Here is a 20128-nt window from a genome sequence, read left to right as displayed (position 1 = left end):
TTTCTCGCGTCCCTCTCACACATTAATTCTTGCACGTACCATCTGTATAGATATTTTCGTACGCGTGTATATAGATATGCTTTGTTGTGGGAAATCCTTTTTGCTCGACGAACTCTCGGCCACTCTGTGATCTTTTATACACTCAAATCGTGAACGTGTATTTTTATGTATTTGTATATATGCGTGTTGCCGCTCACGCTCTCCGGTAGCCATGCTGAATTTTACCAGCACACTTCTTCGACTTGCTGGCATCAGTGTCGCAGTAACTTTGCCGTAGAATGGATCGTTCCTCTTCCGCGACTCGAGCATACGCTTTGGTACGTACGCACTTGTTCCACTTTAATATATCCTCAACTTTTTCCAACCTTGTTCCCCCCCCTATTTTTCCTCTTTTTATTCTCTTCCGTCCCCCAATTTTTCGTGCCATCAAACTCCGTGCGACGATCACTTTCGTTCACTTTGAGGACTGTATTTCAACGGGTAACGCGTGTGAGGATATTTGGGACGGTGACGCTTGCAGTTTTTCTGCGGAGTTGCACATTTCCACCGTCCCAGTATCTGTTTGTATTTTCCAATTCCAATGATTCCACGCTGTTGCTGCAGGCTTTCGAGTGATCACGCGACGTGGGCAACGCTATTAAGCAATGCACATTCGTTCGATGCTAAAGTTCCTTTCACACCGCAAATTCGTTGCAACTCTATCATTTTCATGTCGAGGAATCAATCGTTGCAAATTTTGCATGCGCCTCATCGTTTTTTGTCTACCTCTGATTAATTAAATTAGAACTTTGTATCGGACCTTTTTCATCAATTCGAAACTGAAATGCCTCGTGCGACACATGCAAAATAACAATTCACCCGGACTACTCAGTTTTTCGATAGTATCTTCCAATTGTCAGAGTGAAATTCGATGCAAAATTAATGAAGACGAGCTATCGGAATGGAACGCTCGAATGTTTTGGTGCTCTTATTAAAAAAACGTGATCGTACGAATTCCGCTCACAATTAGTGGCATATTCGATGACGTATTATTCCACAAGATTCCTTTTTATTTACTCTACCCGTGAGTCACGCGCTCTTTTCAATTTTCAAACTACACGAATGTGTTTGCGGCTCGTCTGACGCGGGATGAAGCCATGCTGGCAAAATAGCGCCCGTCCTCGTGCGCTCCTCTATGGACACGATGTTTGTAGGGGCCAAACTGCTCTGTTTGACTCACTTTATATATCAATCGGTTCGGTACGTGTCACCTCTTATAACTGACGCGCACAAAACGTTTGCGTCTCAAGTCTCTCGAACTGATAATTCATGTGATTTTTTGACTTGTGTGCCAACTTTTATTTACTTTTAAGTTCTTCGAAAAAGTGACAATTACTGTGGCGAGATACAAACGCTCATCCGTCATTTCAGGTTGAAAAATAGGCCGTTCGCATGACTCATCGCAAGTGCGATTCTAAGTTGGCTATTTGCGTTGTTTGATTGTTTCGATAATTACACCCGGAGATGGACTCGATCGTAATATTGTGAATATTGAAATTGCACTCGAAGGGTCGCAGTTAATTCAATCAATCGATCAAATAAGAGCAATCTCAATTGATGGTTTTTTATTGAATTATCTTCATGTGAGCTGATCGATCGACGACTATTGGTGATTTAGTCAACTTCGGTGTGATTTCAATTGTTTGCTTTATTCGCACAGCATTCGAGTCATTGTTTCGTAAACCATTTTATTCGCGTTTATAGTTTTATCATTTTTTCGTAAATGTCTGCTCACTTTCAATCATTGACGTCAGCAACATAATCGTTCAATTGAACAGGTGGATAGAATAATATCGATAGAGTCGATGCGAAGATCGAAGATTTATTTCCCATTCCAACATTTGATAATAAGTATTTTGACCTCGGTACGCCAAAAATGATGAATACATTTGTAGAATTCGTATATTAAATAATGTCGGTTCAAAGGTTCACCGGCTCAAAGATAGTTTTTGAGTAAACGTCCTGTATGCTTTGCAACGATAAATTTTCTTGCACGGTTTATTTGTAGTGTCCTGGTGAAATATGCGAATGCGTTATTATTTAAATACTGAGAAAAATGTCGACGTCGTGCGGCAAGTTTCGTCGTTTTCTGATTTATCGTTCCTTCAAATGATCCTCCTTGTCGCATGCCCTTATCGAGTAGCGCAGGGGAGTGGGAATGGTGAGCGGTAAAAGGGTGGGGATAACCCATCGAGGTAGACTACTCGTGGGATCGCTCGATCGTTTTTAAACGACCGAAAGACGCCGCCAGTCAAGGACTGTTTTCGAATCGTTAGTGCAAAAAAAGAACGTTCAAGGAATTCTTGCATTTTGACATTGTGACACTATTTGAATATCAACGGATCGACAAAGGAACGAAGTATTATAAAAAAGGTTAAATTTTAGTGGATTTTATGCCTCATCGTTTGACTGTTAAATCCAATTGGAAATTTGATTTTCAATTTAATTTAGAATTTAATTTGAAATATTAATTATTCAAATATTTTCATTTTATCAATTATCAAAACACATTGCAACATCTTTCGCAAGCCACTTTAATGCGGATTCGATGTTATCGAATTTTTCACTTCGAAAACTGACCAAAACATCACCGATCTAACTACTCTTTTTTTTTTTTTTTATTCACAGATGATGAAGAAATTTTCGCGAACCGCACTTGTCTGCCTTTTTCTACTATTCGTCACCCAGGTTAACGGATATTCGAGTGAGTACCTTCTTACTTCACAACAATGCTCTCGAGTAAAGTGGCACTCTTAAATGCCCTCAGACCTAGTTGTTCTCGTTTCACCCTTATTCTATTCACCCTTGAACTACAATTGTAATAACGTTCCGTGCACATATGACATTCCATGACTAACGAAAGGCTCCTCGAATTGGGTCACTGTGATTAGCATCGTTATTAATTAACGAAATATATTTTTCAGATTAGAGCCTGTATATGTGTCAATGTGTGTAAGTGCGTAAGCTGCGTGATTAAAAAAAAAAAAAAAAAAAAAAAAAAACAAGATACGCAGAGCAGTGCAAATCAATGGGTATGCCCTTTAAATCAAAACATTGTAATAAGACAAGACAACTATTTAATGCTATGTTAATAGCAGCTTCTAGTTAACACTGGAAAAGTTATACTTGAAAAAAAAAAAAAAAAAAATGAAAATAGAGCCAAAAAAAGTCATCAAAAATGTTTAGTCTGATGTTGAATCGAGTTGAAAAGTCGTTTTGCCTCATGAAACTGAAAAGTCATTAATTTACTCGTCCAATGTGTTAACAGACGAGTTTGAATATGTCTGTAAGCTTATCAATTGATAATCACCTGACCACCAACTTCGACGAATTAATTTATTCATTGAGAGATTTTGCCAGTTGAAATACAAACGCTCGGATGTGGGATTCCCTGTATATGTGTGTACATAACACCCCACGTGCTCAACTACCTCCCTCAGACCGGTCATGAGAGTACACACCAAAGTATAGGTACATGCATACATATCTGTAAAATATAGATCGGTTGGAACGTGAGGCACTTAATTTTCTCGAGTAGAGAATGCGAGGGCAACATACTGCAGTGTTTTTCTGGCCTCTCGACTCTGTGGAGGCGCAAAACAGAGAAATCCTCCCGGAGGATGAATCGGCGATTCAGAACAAGTGTTTTCACGGTACGATCGACGATGGTAGAGATCCTCCGAAGTTACAAGCTCCATTTTAGTTGTCTAAATAATTGAGTTATTTAACAAACATTTTTTACCTTTTCCCCTCATTCTTTATCGGTTAATAAACTTTTTCACGACTGTTCTATGACAAATTAAAATTAACGATTCCATTTAAGGGGTATGAGCAGTAGAGAATTGAAAGAAAAACGCTTTTTTTTGAATCATTAGTTCATGCTCTAAACATTATATGCGTATCAAGTTTAAGTGAAAATTCGAACGTCAAGTATTCGTGAAGAGCACACAAAACCGTGTAAACTGTTCTAACGGGCCAGAGTCTTTGTGCCGGTGGCAAAAAGCTCGTGCTTTTGATTTTAAATATGAAAATGTACTGCTAAAAGCATCAAGCCGATACACACTGATATGAGCCGAGACGTTCTTGTCGATTCAATGATGTTGCTCAACATCATTTTTAAAAGAAAACGTAGCTATTTTTTGTTACTTTTTTTTCTATATAATATTTCCATTATATTATTATTTTTTATATCAATTGTTTATACAATTTTTATGATATGAGGAATAATTTTTTGAAAATTCTTTACATCCGAGTATAGCTAATAACGTATATTTTTAAAATCTTTCCCGTTTTTCGTCCTTAAATGTTCCATTTTCGTTAATCGCTGTTAAAATTTTTTCCCTGTACTTGTAACTATACAAAAGTCGTTAAAAAGTTTCATGTGAATCTGTAAAACCGATTTTTTTTGATAAAATAAACATGAAACTCTTAGAATTCCAATATTTATACTCCTTAAGGAGGGTGGATCGCGAAATCAAAATAATCAGAATTTGATAAAATTTGGTGATAATATTCTTTGGCATTAAGCATAGAAATACAATTATTTTCAAATTTTTTTACCACATGGTTATTGAATAATTGAGCGTTAAATCGAAGTTCTTATGCACGAAATGTAAACTGTATATATGTAAACTCTATGCTTATACACGTGAACTTTAGTGTTCGATTACTCGAGAGCTATGTGGTAGAAAAATCTAAAAAAAATATATTGTCTTATGTATCTTTAAAGAACACATTTACCAAATTTCATTAAATTCTTATCATTTTGAAATTCTTCATATTTTTAACATGGTTTAGCATGGCAACATTGTACCGTCGTGATCCAGCCTCCTTAAGGGACACTGACAAGCCTGCGGCAATGCCGAGACTCTCCATAGATTATTAATAAAAATCAGGACTTGAGGTTACTGTTGATAAAAAGTCACTAATTGTAGGTAATAATTTGTACCACTAATTTGTAGGTATAAAATGCTTCAAGTGACGTTACCATGGTGTCCGGCCTAAATAATCTCAAAACAAAAAACCGATGAACAATATAACCCAATGAAATTCACCCTGCAGTTCTTTTCTTTCGTATTCGTGTATGTGTTTTTCTATGTTTGTTTGTTCATCGGTTGTTTGTTCATGGTTATTTTGTTCGTTGGTTATTTGACCAGGTTATTTTGAGCGAGGTTATTTAGGATGGGAACCGCTACCGTTGTTCGTACAAGCTCTTAAATACCTTTTTAAAGTATTGTCTTCGTTTTTAATCGTTACAATAATGCTACACCGAACAATACGCTCTCCCACCGTCAAAGTCGGCGACTACCGGCATGGTAATTATTTTACCTGTAATCTCACGCGATTATTTACTCGTCAGACGCAATTTGCAGTCCGTGTAAAAGGAACGGTTTTATTTATATGTATTGAAGGTCACTTTGAAGCGATACGATTGCAGCAGCAAGGTGTGCGATCGTTTGCACTTGTACGACTGGGTTCACATAAAAATACCCTGCATTGGAAAAGCAAGATAAAAGGCGAGAGGCTGTGACGTCTCCCGACGTCGATACGACGTGGTCTCACAAACTCATTGAAATTCGATAATTATATCGAGAATCGATGACGGTCAGTGCGGTCAACCCTCATCCCCTTCAAAGGTCCAGTCCTTCCTAATACTCAAATAGAATTACGATTAACAACGTCACGAGGTTACGATCCTGTGACGACATCGACTGACGTCATTCTCTCTTCCGTACAAACTACATTTATAATCCGCTTTGTCACCTCTTAGCAGCTTCTTCACTCGCGGATTAAGCTTAACCACTTCGGAGTTCGAGCATTCCAAACTTTACGTTTAAACCTCAAAGCATGTTTTTCTTATCCATTTTATTTTGGTGAGGAAAGCAAGTGACGTAATGCTCAATGACTTTTGATGGGGCGGAACGTCAATTCGGGTTCTTAACGAATTCCGATATTTTTCATTCCTCTTATTCTCTTAGCCAAATCGGGATCCTTTTCGACGAAACGTTCAAAAAATTATGAGCGATCTGGTAAAATAAGAAAAAATCAATGAGGCGTCTGGTTTTTACGAATCTGCTGAGGGAAAAATCGTCGAATTGACTACGTTTCCCATGACGGGATGCCAATCGTAATATTCAATAATCTCAGTATCATTAAGTATATCACGAATGTATCGATTTTCGATGAAATAACACACACTCCTTTTCATCGGCTATACTGCGATCGAATCCACGCCGTTTTTTATAATATCAAATCCTATTTAATTGCTGATCTTGGTTCTCGGAATATAATTTGAAAGAATTCGAACGAATTTTTCTACTTTTTTCCTCTTCATCAATTTCTTTTCATTCGTCGTCGCGTTGCTCCCATGTATTTTTAGTGAAAGGTGGAAATATAGTTGTTATTTGGTAGGATAATAAAAACGATATGCCAGTGGAAAAAATGGGACTGAGCGAGCACGAAAAATCAATACCCGATAATCAGCATCGAATAAATGAATTCTTCATGCTTTGATAATCATTTGAATTTTGTATTTTGCGCAACATTTTCTTACAATGGAGGCAACAGCAGAACAGAGGATCGGATGTGGGCGCAGAGAGCTGTAGGAGTGTGCGGTTAAGTGCACAATAATTCCCATTATAGCCAATGGAGAAGGTTCACGATCGATGCATGTAGGGAATATTGTAAAAACAGTATTTTCAGTGTGTTTACTCGTACCTATGTGAGCGACTACGTCCATGAGTTCATGAGGGAAAACCGCTGTCGTTGTACGAAGGGAAACGAGGAGGAGGGAAAATGATGATAAAATGGCAAAAGGTGATCGCGCTCATATGATGGCAGATGCATTTTTATCTTGACGATGGATTCATTCCCTTTGGTACTTTACTCTGTACACTCGTATAGAAGTTTCTGCAGCTTCTGTTCTCTTTCTCATCTCTCCTCCCATATTTTCTCTCGCCCTCGCCCTCTGCCCTTATCTCCACCTTCTCTTGTTCACTTTCCTCATTTTTCTCTCTTGCTCTCACAGCATTTAATGAGCCACCACCCTTTACCACTGGGGACTCTTCTTCATTTCTAACTCAACTTCTCTCTTCATATCTATCCCGACTCGACGGACTATGCACTTTGTGTCAATGCCCATTCATCAGGCCTTCCACCAAGGCATGAGAATTTTTCGACCAAAAGTGGCGAATTGAGGTTCTCATTTTTTTAGGAAAAATTCATCCGGCCAATTAGTGCACTAATTTAAATAATTTAGCTGATGTTACTCGTTCATATGGAGTTAGTTCTGACTGAAATTTGATTCCACTGTTTGAATATTTGCATTTATTGAATGCGAGAAACCTGAGATTTTAATAAAGCATAATGGAAAACCAGACTTTCACAAAAAATCTTTTTTCACAGTTAACTATCGTCCGTTCAATGGAAAATTTAAGGATCACGCTCGTGTTCGGATACTCGTGATACACAAATCAGTTCGCTTATAATTGGTCAGAAAATTCATCAATTTTAATATCATTGTTCTGCAATACAAAACTAATTTTCCGATCAGACATCGTTGTTTCCGAATAAAAATGGGAACGAATTGGGCGGACGGGTAGAGATCGATAGCCCGAAATTAGAGAAGTGAAGAATCGCGTATATTCGAAACTAACGTACGTAAAAACGAGGCAAAGTGAGAAATTCATAAAAGACAAAACGGATGATAAAATGGCAAGGGACCGGTCGGGTTTAATTTAACGCGTGTCCGCTCCGTTGCGAGTTCTGACGCCAGAAAGCGTTTGAAGTACGTAATGAGCCTTCTACAAGTACTCCATTGTCGGAAGTAACAAAGGGTATGGGGAAAGGGAGAGAGGAAAAGGGATACATAGATATGTGGAAAACCTTCGGAGGATGTGAAAGAGGTTTTTACGTGTAATGTTAAAGGTAGCCGTCCCACGCTTTGTCACGTGAAAAAAAAATCGAACACCTTTCACTTCCAGCAGATATAACCATTTTTGGTCGCTCCTTTCCCAAGGCTATTTTTTATGCACACGTTATTTGAAAAGCTCGGAAACGTTTGTTCCATTTCAGGAAATTAAATTCCACTACGGTCAGACGTAAATTTGTGCTTGGAGAATACTCTCATTAAATAAATTAGGGACTCCGGAAGCTCGTGTATAGCAACGAAGAAGATAGAGCTTTTTTCAAAAACTAGACATTGAGCGTTATCCATTTAAATTTGCGAGGTTTCCGCGCTGTCCTAATTACCAATAAGTTATTCAAAGAATTTTGAAAATGTTTGTGAGGGAACATGAAAAGTATTTGCAGCTGCTTTTTTTTCTATCAATCAAAGATAAGAACAATGATGTTTTTTGTTGCAGAGTATGGGAGAACGTGCAAAGATATTGGTTGTCGATCCACAGAAAAATGTACAATGGTCGATGAATGCGATGTCGACGGTCGCAAGTGCGGTTATCCAACGTGTGTACGTGACGATAGCATTAGAAGTAAGTTTTAGATATTTATTTCCTTATTAATCTGGTCTTTCCTTCTTTTGCTGTAATTTATTGAACGATGAGAAACTTTTCAGCAGTGTTGTTTGACATTTAAGGCCTGATTTTCCCACATTCGTTTCCATTGAAAAAGTATGAAACTTTTTAAATTCACCATATTTCTGTGCGTTGATGAAATCCTTAATGACATCCCCTTAATGCCATCATATCCCAGCACGCATACTCTAACAAAAAAATACACTAATTAATTAAGTATACAGAATTGAGTAACGATTTTAACAACTTGTTCCACTGCTACGTTGTATTCATTACTTTTAGAGATTTTTACACTGTCCGACGATTTTTTATGATTTTCTTAGCAACGATGACCTTGAACCAAACCACCAATAATTTCATAATATTTAACATCGATTCTCATTCTCAAATATATTTTTTGAATTGAAAGACAAAAGAAAAGTTGAAAGTCGAGTGAAAACAACACCGACCACTCAGAAAATTGTAGTCAAACATGTTTTAAATAATACAAAAAATCTATGCATCATTCGAAGCGTTAGATAATTTTAAAAAATGTTTCCTTTTTTATTATTTACTCGAGTTTAAATAAAATTTGCTTCCCTGCGAAATTGATTTAGGTTAATATCAATGCAGTTTTTTGCAAATAGTTCATAGAGTCTTCTACACTATTCACCATTTTTTAAAAACGTGTCTGAGTTATCATTGACATAATTCGAGGCAAATGGAATAACTTGGAAGTCTTAAGCTCGCTCCACCTCTTTTGTGTCGCGTCATAGCGACGAATTAATCAAATCTATGATAATGCGAGACAATTATCTCGTCACAACCCTCATTTTAGTTCATATTTAGCGATCCTCTTAATACCTTTGACTTTTAGTTTTGCGTGAACGAGGTATTTATTTTTGAAAAAAGCGTGTTGTACTTGTTTGAAGCAATTGACCTTGTTTGAAATTTTGACAAAATGGAAAAAACGTGTGATCCATGTTTTTTTTTTAGATTCTGCGATTTTATAGACACAGATTAGTATAAAAGCTGGCCGCATCGTAATTTTTTCGTTGTTCTTTATATTTAAATGATTATACATTTTTTCTAGTAACTTGTGCTACAAAACTATGCGGTGGTGGTCAACGTTGTGAGGACAAGAATGGTGCGCCAGTTTGTGTCAATAACCCGTCCATTTCTGGTAAGTCACGATCAACTTAATTCATGTTTGCGCTCAGTGTTAATTTTTTCTTGTTCCGTGTACGAATACTCTGGGATTTATTTGATCCGAAATTCCCTCACACTTTGCAAAGGTGGATGGTTTAACCATCCGACAAATATCCCATTAACAAAAGTTTTCGGAACAAAAGTTTGGAAACGTTTCGGAGCTGTTCTCGACGCCATTTCGTCAGGAGTGAACACGAACAAGCTTACCAAACGGTATTTCGAAGCGAAGCAACTCAGCTTCTTTTCCTCCATCTTTTTGCAAATGCTCTACGATTTTATTTACCGGATAATACGTTCTTCCAAAATCATCATTTTTTCCGTTGTTCTTCACAAATGGACTCGAAATAAAAAAAAAGAAACAATTTCCAACCGTAATAAATTTAGTTGTACCGAAAATGGTTGGAAAAAAATATTTTGGAACGAAAATCTAACAAATTCTGGTGGACTTGGAAAAACCTGACGGAATTTTTTCACTCCCGCGAGGTTTTTATTTCGATTCTCATACAGCTTTCGTCTGACGCGATGTTTTCTATTTTTTGTGAACAAAAATGAAAATACCTCTGCAATGAAAAATCACGAACATTTCTTTTTAAATTCACCAAAGTAACACAATTAAAAAGACGAACATAACTTTCGACATAGCGAACGAGTAATAAAAAATATCGAACGAAAATTTGAAACAAGTGGAAAGAAGCTGAAATCTATCCCTTAAAAACGCCTACCCATCTCACTTGTTTGCCCCCATTACCGATCAAACGGCATCAAAAGTGGCTTCGAAACTCATTCGCCACTTTTTCTCAAAACTTTTCGTCGACAGTCGATATTTTTATCGATTTATTCTCCAATATTGATCTAGAACTCTTTCGCGATTAATATATAAACAGAGACTGGAGTTTCTCTGTTGACCTTTATAGGAAAATTCGTGTACTAACGTCTGTAACGGTTTGTGCGAACGATCGTTCGAGTAAATTGAGACGAGTAAAAGCAAAAATGATTGAGTCTGTGCCTCAAAACCTGTAGCAATATTTCTCGTACACTTTTTATTTATTTTCGAGCCCCTGCTCGAGCACTTCGTTCCGTACCTACATGTATACTCGTTCTGTTTTACGTTGTAGTTTCAGTAGAAGCTATTCCCTGAAACGCCTTTCACACACCCTTTTCTCACTCACTCAGTCTTTTTATATTATATTTAGTAGCTGTGTGTATGTATGTTCAAGTTTTCACCCCTTTCGCATGCTCTTTCCCTCATGGAAGACCCGCACTACAACCGAGTTCCACAGTGTATATTCGTAAATCGTAAATAACAAGGAAAATCTAAAAAGTACAAAAGATATGGGATGGATACAAAACGTTGAGATGAAAAATCGTAGATCGTCTCAAAAGAGTGTTTAAAGTTACGAAATTCGTAGCGATTCGCATAATGGACGATGTCGTATCTACGACGAAAAACGAGCTATCGATCCCATACTCTTACTTCAAAGCGTTGCCAATGGCATTAATACACGATGAAATTTCAATCGTTATTTTTACTCGTCTGCAACGACCTATCATCAGCTTATAAATGTCATGGAACAACTAACTGCGTTGGATGCAAGTCATGATTGGATCGTTCGGCAAAAGGATATGGGTTTTTTTACTGTCATTAAAACACGACATTGTTCAGCAAGCTTGTATCGCGAAGGGGATTTCATTGAATATTTTGTTGGTCGGCTAAAATGATAAAAGAACCGAGAAAGCTTATGGAAATGCATGATGTTGAAATACGTGATAGAATTCCCGAAGATATCCAGCCTGAAAAAATATGTATTTATTATATTCCCGCAATGGCAGCCTAGAAAATCTATTCGAATGTTCTGGGCACCTGAGAGTTGATCTCCAGATGCGTTATACCGTCTTATATACATACAAAGATACGTAAATGGATCCTGACATGTACAGGGAACTTACTCCGCGTAACTTTAGCCCCCGGTTCCTTTCCCAACAGTTTCCTTTGTATCTCTTTCACTTCGAGTCTTTCGGACGACCCTAAAAACTCTTGTATTGGTACGCACATACTCATACAGTTTCAGTACGCGATACGTGCCCACCCTACAAACTTCTACGGACTCCATTGATATCCATGTATATGCATGGTACAGGGGTTTCCAGGTCGAGGGGAAAGCTCACATCGCGAATGGAATACCTTCGAATGGAGTCCATTCGCAAAAATAACTTGGAGGGAAAAAACTGGTGGGAGAATCTTTGAAGGGAAAAAATATGATCGTGCTGGCCTTGAGCAGCATTAATTACAAAGATCGACATAGATTTACACAGATCTATTAAAACTTGCAAGACGGTATGAATTTCTAGTTTTTTCTAGTTTTTTTCCACTTTTTCTTGATAAAATATCAAAATAAAAAACAACAAAGAGAAGAAAAGGTGATTTTTTAAATAACCGGTATCGACACGATGAGAAAAACTGTCGAGTCCTCCACCCCTACTTATTTTTTCTATACGACATTCGTTGGGAATTCGATTTCGTATACCGAGTAACTACGATTTAAGAGGACCTTGCTTTCGAGATTTTTAATGCGCACCGATGAATCAAACGGTTCGGAATAATTGCCTCGATCCTGGGTCGTTACATGGCACGTGGAATTTCCCATATACATGCAAATTCGTTTATGCGGATATACGTCGGAGTCTTTTTCCCTTTTAGTTTCGTACACGCTGCAGTCTTTCGTTCCATCACTCGTTTTTTTCTCTTCTTTTTCCTTGCTTTCCCATCTCTCTACCTTTATTTCCTCTTTTTTACTCTTTCGCACAGAGGCGCGCACAGAGGAGTACAAAACTCTGCGATACACTTGGACTTGAAGGGTGGTACTTAGAGTACCTACCCTCTCCGCCTCCATCTTTTCTCGAGACTCGCGGAACACACTCGCACAAATTCAACATCCTCACCATCCATCTACTTACCCCCTTTTCAAATTCTTTTTTCTTCCACCTTTTATTTTCTATTTTTATGCTCATACTTAACATTTTATCCGGACGATACAGACTCCCCATTCTTTTCGCCGTTACATTTTTCCTTTACGACTATTCTTTTCTTTATAATCCGATTGTAAAAAATCATATATTGCGACTCGCGAGGTTACCATCGGATTTCGCGAGGGCGAAAAATCTTATCGTACTCGAAGAAATGTCTCGGGGCTCTCAATTCGTTCTTCGAAATATTTTCGGGCTGCTAAAGCGGAGGAAAAATATTTATTTGCATGTACTTCCTAACGATGGGTACGAGCCTTGTTGCATGAAGAAATATAATGGCTGTTCGGAAAGCTCGCTCGTAAAGCAGCCTCAACATTCGGTTCGTGTGGTGCGATAAATCAATGGAATATTTATTCGTTTTGCAAGGACTCCTTGATCATGAGCATGCTAACAAAGGAATCATTTCAGGCGTCAGTTTCGTCTAAACGGTTAAAAAGCTGAATGAAAAGCAAAGCAATTGGCCCGTTATGATTTTTAATCATCACCGGAATAAACATAATTTCGTTATAAGGATTCTCAGAAAAGAGTTGAACGTCACGTTTTTTTAATCGCCCCGATGAAACTGACCCCCGAATTGGCGCTTTTTATTCCCCACTGAAACCCGACGACGAAACGTTCCGAGGAGAGATCGAGGAAACTGTTGCCTACGCACTCGCACGTGGATCCAATCTCGACTCGCCGGAATCGTCCGCATGCATATGTTATCGCTGTAGGAAATTTGTCATTGAATGTCCGACGCCGTTCGCGTTCGAGTGCGTCCGACTGTTTGTCGGACAGCGAAAAAAGAGGCGAGGCCAGAGAACACGCGAGCTTGTTCGACGTGATGTCTCCGAGAGGAATCTGCTCGGAGAGTTCGAGGAAAAAATATTGAAAAAAGAGTTTCGTCGTCCGCCCGGAAGCCAGATGATTTGACGGGCGAACAAATTTTCCAGGATACGATTCTGCGGGCGTTTCGGTCGTCAACGGTCATCGCACGCCCACCGACAGCAACAACAACAACAACAACAATCACGGTTATGCACCAACGAACGTGAATCCTTACGCAAATGCGAACGCCCCGCCGTCGGTCGACGAACCTGGAAGAAACCCTGTCTCGTCCTCGACGAATTACGGATACCCGCCGTATCCGAGCTCCTCAAACAGCAACAACAACAACGGCCGTGTGGCTTCTTATCCGCCGGCCTCCTCCGGAACGAACCTCGGTTATCCGCCGTATCCGACGCAAAATCGCATGCCGATGCCCGGACAAATCGGCGTTTATCAACAACCACCGCCGCCTCAAGCCGGCGGATTTTATCCTGGTAGCCACGCGTCTGGTTATCCGGGAAATCAGCCGTATCCGTCCCACTCGAATTACCCTTATCAGACGAGAAATTACAACTCGAACGCTCATTATCCCCGATACAGAGGGGCCTCGGCGAAATCCACTTGTGCACAGCTCTGCCACGTCTTGCTTGCAACATTGTCTCTCGCAATCGCAACGCGTTACCTCTCGTGACCTGCCATTCACGGGGACGATGACGCATTTTAAAAATTACCAATTATCTGTTAAAATCGCAATGGATTGCGACACGTCATCGGACGTAGCCGTTTTCGAATATTTCTGTGAAAAAAGCTGTGTCGTCGGTAGTCACTTCTTCTGGTCAGTTTAACCGTGCTTTTCTTCGTACACGAAAAGGTCTCGAGGTTTAACACTTTTTAACGGGATCCATGCGAGCTTGCCTCCGCACGAATTGATCCGAGCCTTTTCCAAAATACTTTGTTCGAGCCTTTTCCAAAATTTCTTTAAGCAGGTGTTACTAAAGTTCAGAAAGTTCAGACCGTTTGCACGGTATCGTATTCGTTGCGCACTGCAAAATATTCCACTTTAACGGTTTTCTCACATGCAAAACGATTATTGCGTGCAGAAGTTTCAAGACTTTCTGATGAACTAAGGTATTCAAAAAACTATAATAAATAGACTCGAGTGCTGAACTGAACGGTAACGTTCAATGGAAAAAGTCGAAAAGCAGTGTTCCAGTAGCAAAGAAATCTGACAACTCGCGTACCAAACATTTCAGCATCGAACACACGTGTTTCGAGCAAAAACACCCTCGAGCACAATTAAATTGCACTCGCTGATCATTTCCTCAAACAGTAGTGGACTCGTAATACAATCGTGGAGCTACATGCTCGTGTTGAAAGGAGGCCGAACAGGTCAAGAGATCCGCTTGAGAAAAAACGTAAAATCTTGCATGTGTACTTGACATAGCCAGCAATATTCAAATCTATATTATAAATCCGCGAGGCGTACATGCTTTTTATCATGTGTGAGTCTGTTTTAACGACATTGCACACGTGTTCGCGCATCGGAGCGCAATTGTACGTGAAATTCAAGTGGGGCGATGTATGGACGTTGGCGCAAATTTACGATATAACGGAGAACGAAAATGCGTTTTAACGTTGTGGAGTAACGTGCGAACATTCAAGCTGGCGTATATCCAACTGTAGCGTTGAATCTTTTATACATACATGTATATATGGGCAGGAAGTAACGAGAAGCACGGTAAAGCTTGGTGCGTATGTTGTGGGAAAAATTTCAGAATATATGTATCTGAACGTTGAGATGCCCGTGGCTGTATGCTGGCTCTCTTTCGTCGACGCAACGACGTAATAATGCATCGACAGACTGAAAGATAACGAGAAGCGTTTATTCGTTTGAAACTGCATGAAAATGTTGGAGCGAAGAGAATTTTTTAAAATGAAACGTTTTTTATTCATTTTATAATATTCATCTGTCTCAGTTGTTTTAATATCAGATTATTCGAACACCGCATTTCCCACTTTCTTTTCGTCCTGCGAGTCTCAAGCCCTCTCGATTGAGAGAGGTAAGCTGTTATTGAAACAACACAAAGCGTGAAAACAAATTCTCAAATGACTTTCGTTGTAAATATATTGTTCGTTATCTCAATTGAAACGGTAGAATTAGGCGTTTTGAGACCAGTATTAATCCACCGAGATTCGTGTTGTATCACCAAAGGGCTTTACGAAGTTCGGTCTCTATTTCAGAGTTTTGTTTATCATTTAATTATCGATTATTATTTTTTATGCGAAAGTACCAATTGGAATTCGACAGTGATCTCGGACCATGACACATGATTACGAACGAGAATTAAATATTCGAGTAAACCTTGCAATTTAAATTAATTGAAATATTTTGTAAATTGCGGTGTAACGTTAACTATTGAAAAGATTAAACAATTGGCTTGGTAGCAGTTTCTTGAATTATGATAGAGAGAGAGATATGAGAATACAAATAAATGAATGTACCTGCGGCGATAGTTACAATTATACACACGCATATACAACGCTAGATTTATATCGGTGAGTTGATTCTCATGAATGTCATACTAAGTTTAATACTAAAAAAAAAAAAAAAAAAAAAAAAAAAAAAAAAAAAAAAAAAAATCTCCGTCCTCGGTGGCAGCCCCCTCCGGATATTAATGATAAAATCTCTCTGCACCACTCCCAGAGAAATCATTTTAAAAAGTGTACTTCGTGTAAAAAACCAAAAAAAAAAAAATATTGCTTTACTTATACCTTTATTTATTTTTGTATACCCAAGATTATCCGTGCAACGTTCTGAATACAAATGTACGAATAATACTAATAATGTTGATATTATACGTGTGTACTTTTGGAAATAAAAAGAGACAGAAAGTACATCTCAATATTTCAGATTTAAAAGGCTCGCTGTATACTTGCTTTTTATTATTATTGCGTCTTAAAAAAAAAAAAACATTATCTTCGTCGACGAATTCAACCATGGCACCCATTTTTTCCGCAATCTCATTTGATTTGTGGTTAAGCATAGAACAGGCGACTTTTTAGTCGATTTTTTGTGGAAGATTACCACTGGATTATTTCGCTCGAGCACGAGCAATTGAATTTTCCTCGCAATAACGAAGCTCTCTCGGTATAACTCATCCCAGTATCCGAAGCGATGGCGAAGGACGGCTCGGAGCTAAAACGCAAAATGACCCATGACCCTCTTTTTGCGCGTTCATACGATTAACTTATCTTCGAAATGTTTGCTTCTTATCGAGCACGCGTGCTATCTCACTCGTGTCAAATTCTCATACGTCCAACCGTCAAAAAACCCGGCATTTAAAAAATTTACCACGATCTCTGATCCCAATGTATTTCGAAAGAAAACACGAGCGTTTTTACGTCATTGCGCAAACGACAAGACTGTAACGAATATTTGTAAAATTTCTCTCATCACGATCGATCTGCGAATAAGATCTATGGAAAATGAAAACAGAAAGCTTATCAATGGCGTCAAAACTTTTGATTGACTTCGATTGCGTCAATACAAAATGAACTGCGTATATTTTTCAATGTTCATTTGCGAGAAGAATGAGCCAATATTTCTTGTTTAAATATCAAATTAATTTTATTTTTGGATCAACGAAAAAATGTAAATGCCTGAAAACTTTCCAATTTATATTTGACTTGTATATTGATTATTCTAATCAAAGCCCCATATATTTTAAAATCATTTTTCGAAAAATTGGTTCATACAATAATTACCGCAAAGATGAAACTCACTTTTGTCACTTTAAGTGCTCGAATGGAAGAAAAAGGAAAAAACTTCGAGAGTGTAATTCATAAGGATTGTTTTTTGCTTAATATATGTTGAGTGAAAAAAACGTAATATATAAAGAAAATATGATCAAATCAATACCAACAGTCCGACGACCAAATGGAGAAGAACGCCATCCCGTACCCCCGGCCGTGTACGGACGTCATTACAGTCGTTTAACCATGGATGACCGTGAAAGCCGAAATGGAGGTTACCAAAAACCGAACGACATCAGGGATAGACCGCGCTACACACCTCGTGTTCAACCTCCTGCGCCACGTACTGCTGGATCAAATTATTACCGGACTCACGAATCCACTGATTCGAAGGGTAATCGTCAATTTACTTTTTCCCGATGAACGAACCGTGCGATTGGACAAAAAAATATATGCGGATTGATAGGACGACCCTGGCCAAAAAAGGAATTTGGTGACTGAGAAATCAGCGAGAAATGAATTCTTAAATAATGAGCAGTAATCACTTAATTTTAATACTTTATCAGAATTTCTAGCAATAAGACAATTCAATTGTTACGATTTAGAATTAGTTTTCTTACGTTTGCGTTTTTATTTCCGATCCTGAATCTCAACAATCATCGGTGCCATGTCTATTGTAACAGTACGTTTTTCTCAAATAGTATTATTACTTCGAAAAAGTGACGTGTTCGTCAACGTCCGGTGACCGTAATTAAGTGCCATGTATCAAAGACTCGCAACCCTACAATTACAGTATACAAATGTACATCACATGAAAAGTGTTTTAATAATATTGCCAAAGTAATTGCTAATAAAAATAAAAATATTTGCACAACGGAACATAAGTGTCAAACTAAATGTATTACAAAATGTTCACAGTGACAAATAATCGTCAAATGCATGTGGCTTTCGGACTAACTTTCCCTGGTAACAATTCTTATCAACATATTGGGGTTTAAATTCATAGCGTTACACCCCATCTACGAGGCTGACAATTCTGCTCTTGAGATCTAGCACAATTTAGCATCTTTTTTGCATCTGAGCCAGTCTAGCCTACGAAGGAGAATTTCTTACCTGCCATGTTGGACTCGGCATGTTTGGTCACTAGCATGCGAACCTCTCGGGCTCATGGATCACGAACAAAAGCAAATAAATTTCTATGCAACCTGCATCATGCCTTCTTTCAGTTGATTATCCACCAGTGTTGGACATTTTCGCAGTGAATAACGGAGGTGAGTTTAGAGACGTGTACAGACGTCAGAATGCAGATGACGTCGAGTCATCCAGTGGTATCAAGACATCTGGCAATTCCGGATACCCTTCGTCTTCTTCTGGCTACCCAAGCTATCCGAGTAGCAAAAGCAATGCGGCGAGCGTTGGTTCTGGATATCCAAGCTCTTCGGGGTCAGGTTACCCCGCTTCTTCTGCTTCCGGATATCCAAGCTCTTCTGGATCAGGCTCGTCTGGCTATCCAGTCTCTTCGGGGTCAGGTTACCCCGCTTCTTCTGCTTCTGGATATCCAAGCTCGTCTGGCTATCCAGTCTCTTCGGGATCGGGTTATCCGAGCTCATCCGGCTATCCAAGCTCTTCAGGATCGCGTTATCCTGGTTCTTCAGGATCCGGATATCCAGGCTCTTCAGGGTCGGGATATCCAAGAACTTCGGGCTATCCAAGCTCATCCGGTTCTGGGTATCCTGCGAACTCGGGCTATCCCAGTGGCTCTAGTGGATATCCATCAAGAGGTTCCGGTTACCCCTCATCGGGAGGCAACGACGACTCGATTAGACGTTCGAGCGCAACAGCGGTGAACGCCGGCTACCCGAATTCTGCTGGTGGTTATCCAAACTCCGGTTACCCGAACAACGCCGGATATCCGACGCAGTATCAAGGCCAATCAAGGGTCGGTGGTTACCCAGCTTCTGGCGGATATCAGGCTCAGTACAACAACAACGGAGCACAATATCCGGGTTCATATCCACAGCAGGGCTATCAACAACCTCCTCGTGGTGGATACAACGACTATCAACGTTATCCTGACGGATATCCCGGAGGAAATTATCCCCAGCAAGGACCCAAAAAACCCAGCATTACCGATCAAATAACGAATTATGCAAAAAATCTGGCTCAGCGTGTCCTCACTCAGACCATTATCGATAAAGTATCCGGTCGTAGCTGAATTCTTGGCAATCTTTGAATAATGTTATAACACAGGATTATGTGTAGGGTGTCTGAAAAATGACGGTCGATTACAAAACTCAGCTAGACTGTAATAATCCGAGGAAAAAAACCTTTTTATAATTCTTCTCTCTCTAATGTTGTGCTTCGAAAATATGAATTCATGATTTATTTAATGATAGTTGATTTAGGGGACTGATGAAAAATGCATGATTCCTTGTACTATAAAACTTGAGGGGCAAACATTTCGAGATATCTCGTATGAGAAATAGAAATAGAACTCGATACTCCCTCAAACACCTTCTAAAGTGTTAGCCCGCACCAATGTACACACAGGCGATATGTGTTGATCAAAGAAATACTGTTAATTTTAATAAATATATAGTTATCGTTATCTCGTTGTTGACACCATTCGACAATATCTAAAAGAGATTATTCCAGATTTCTCTGTGGTTAGCGAAAGTGCTTCTTTTTCGTTATAAATAGTATATGAGCAATGTAACCCAAGATTGTAAAAGGAAGCCTGAGTTCTTTTTCCGACGCTTCGAGGAGCGTTTTCCAGTCAATTTAGT

General features: G+C 38.9%; 1 protein-coding gene across 4 annotated transcripts; it reads left to right on the top strand.

Moving 5' to 3' along the window:
* Positions 1-3: 3 nt before the first annotated feature.
* Positions 4-19950, top strand: LOC122415395 (protein rtoA-like). Of its 4 annotated transcripts, none has more exons than XM_043427495.1 (5): positions 4-317; positions 2668-2743; positions 8403-8528; positions 9643-9732; positions 13715-16508. In XM_043427495.1, exons 1-5 carry the CDS (start codon positions 279-281, stop codon positions 14278-14280), a joined length of 897 nt encoding a protein of 298 aa, XP_043283430.1. In that variant the 5' UTR covers positions 4-278; the 3' UTR covers positions 14281-16508. The 4 variants fall into 4 exon arrangements, with proteins under 4 accessions (XP_043283430.1, XP_043283427.1, XP_043283426.1 ...); XM_043427492.1 differs by lacking the exon at positions 13715-16508 and adding an exon at positions 18602-19950 and having other exon boundaries at positions 163-317; XM_043427491.1 differs by lacking the exon at positions 13715-16508 and adding an exon at positions 18569-19950 and having other exon boundaries at positions 163-317.
* Positions 19951-20128: the final 178 nt, after the last annotated feature.

This window comes from Venturia canescens, chromosome 8, assembly GCF_019457755.1.
Source record: "Venturia canescens isolate UGA chromosome 8, ASM1945775v1, whole genome shotgun sequence".
Taxonomy (NCBI): Eukaryota; Metazoa; Arthropoda; class Insecta; order Hymenoptera; family Ichneumonidae; genus Venturia; species Venturia canescens.
This window is presented reverse-complemented; position numbering and strand designations above follow the sequence as displayed.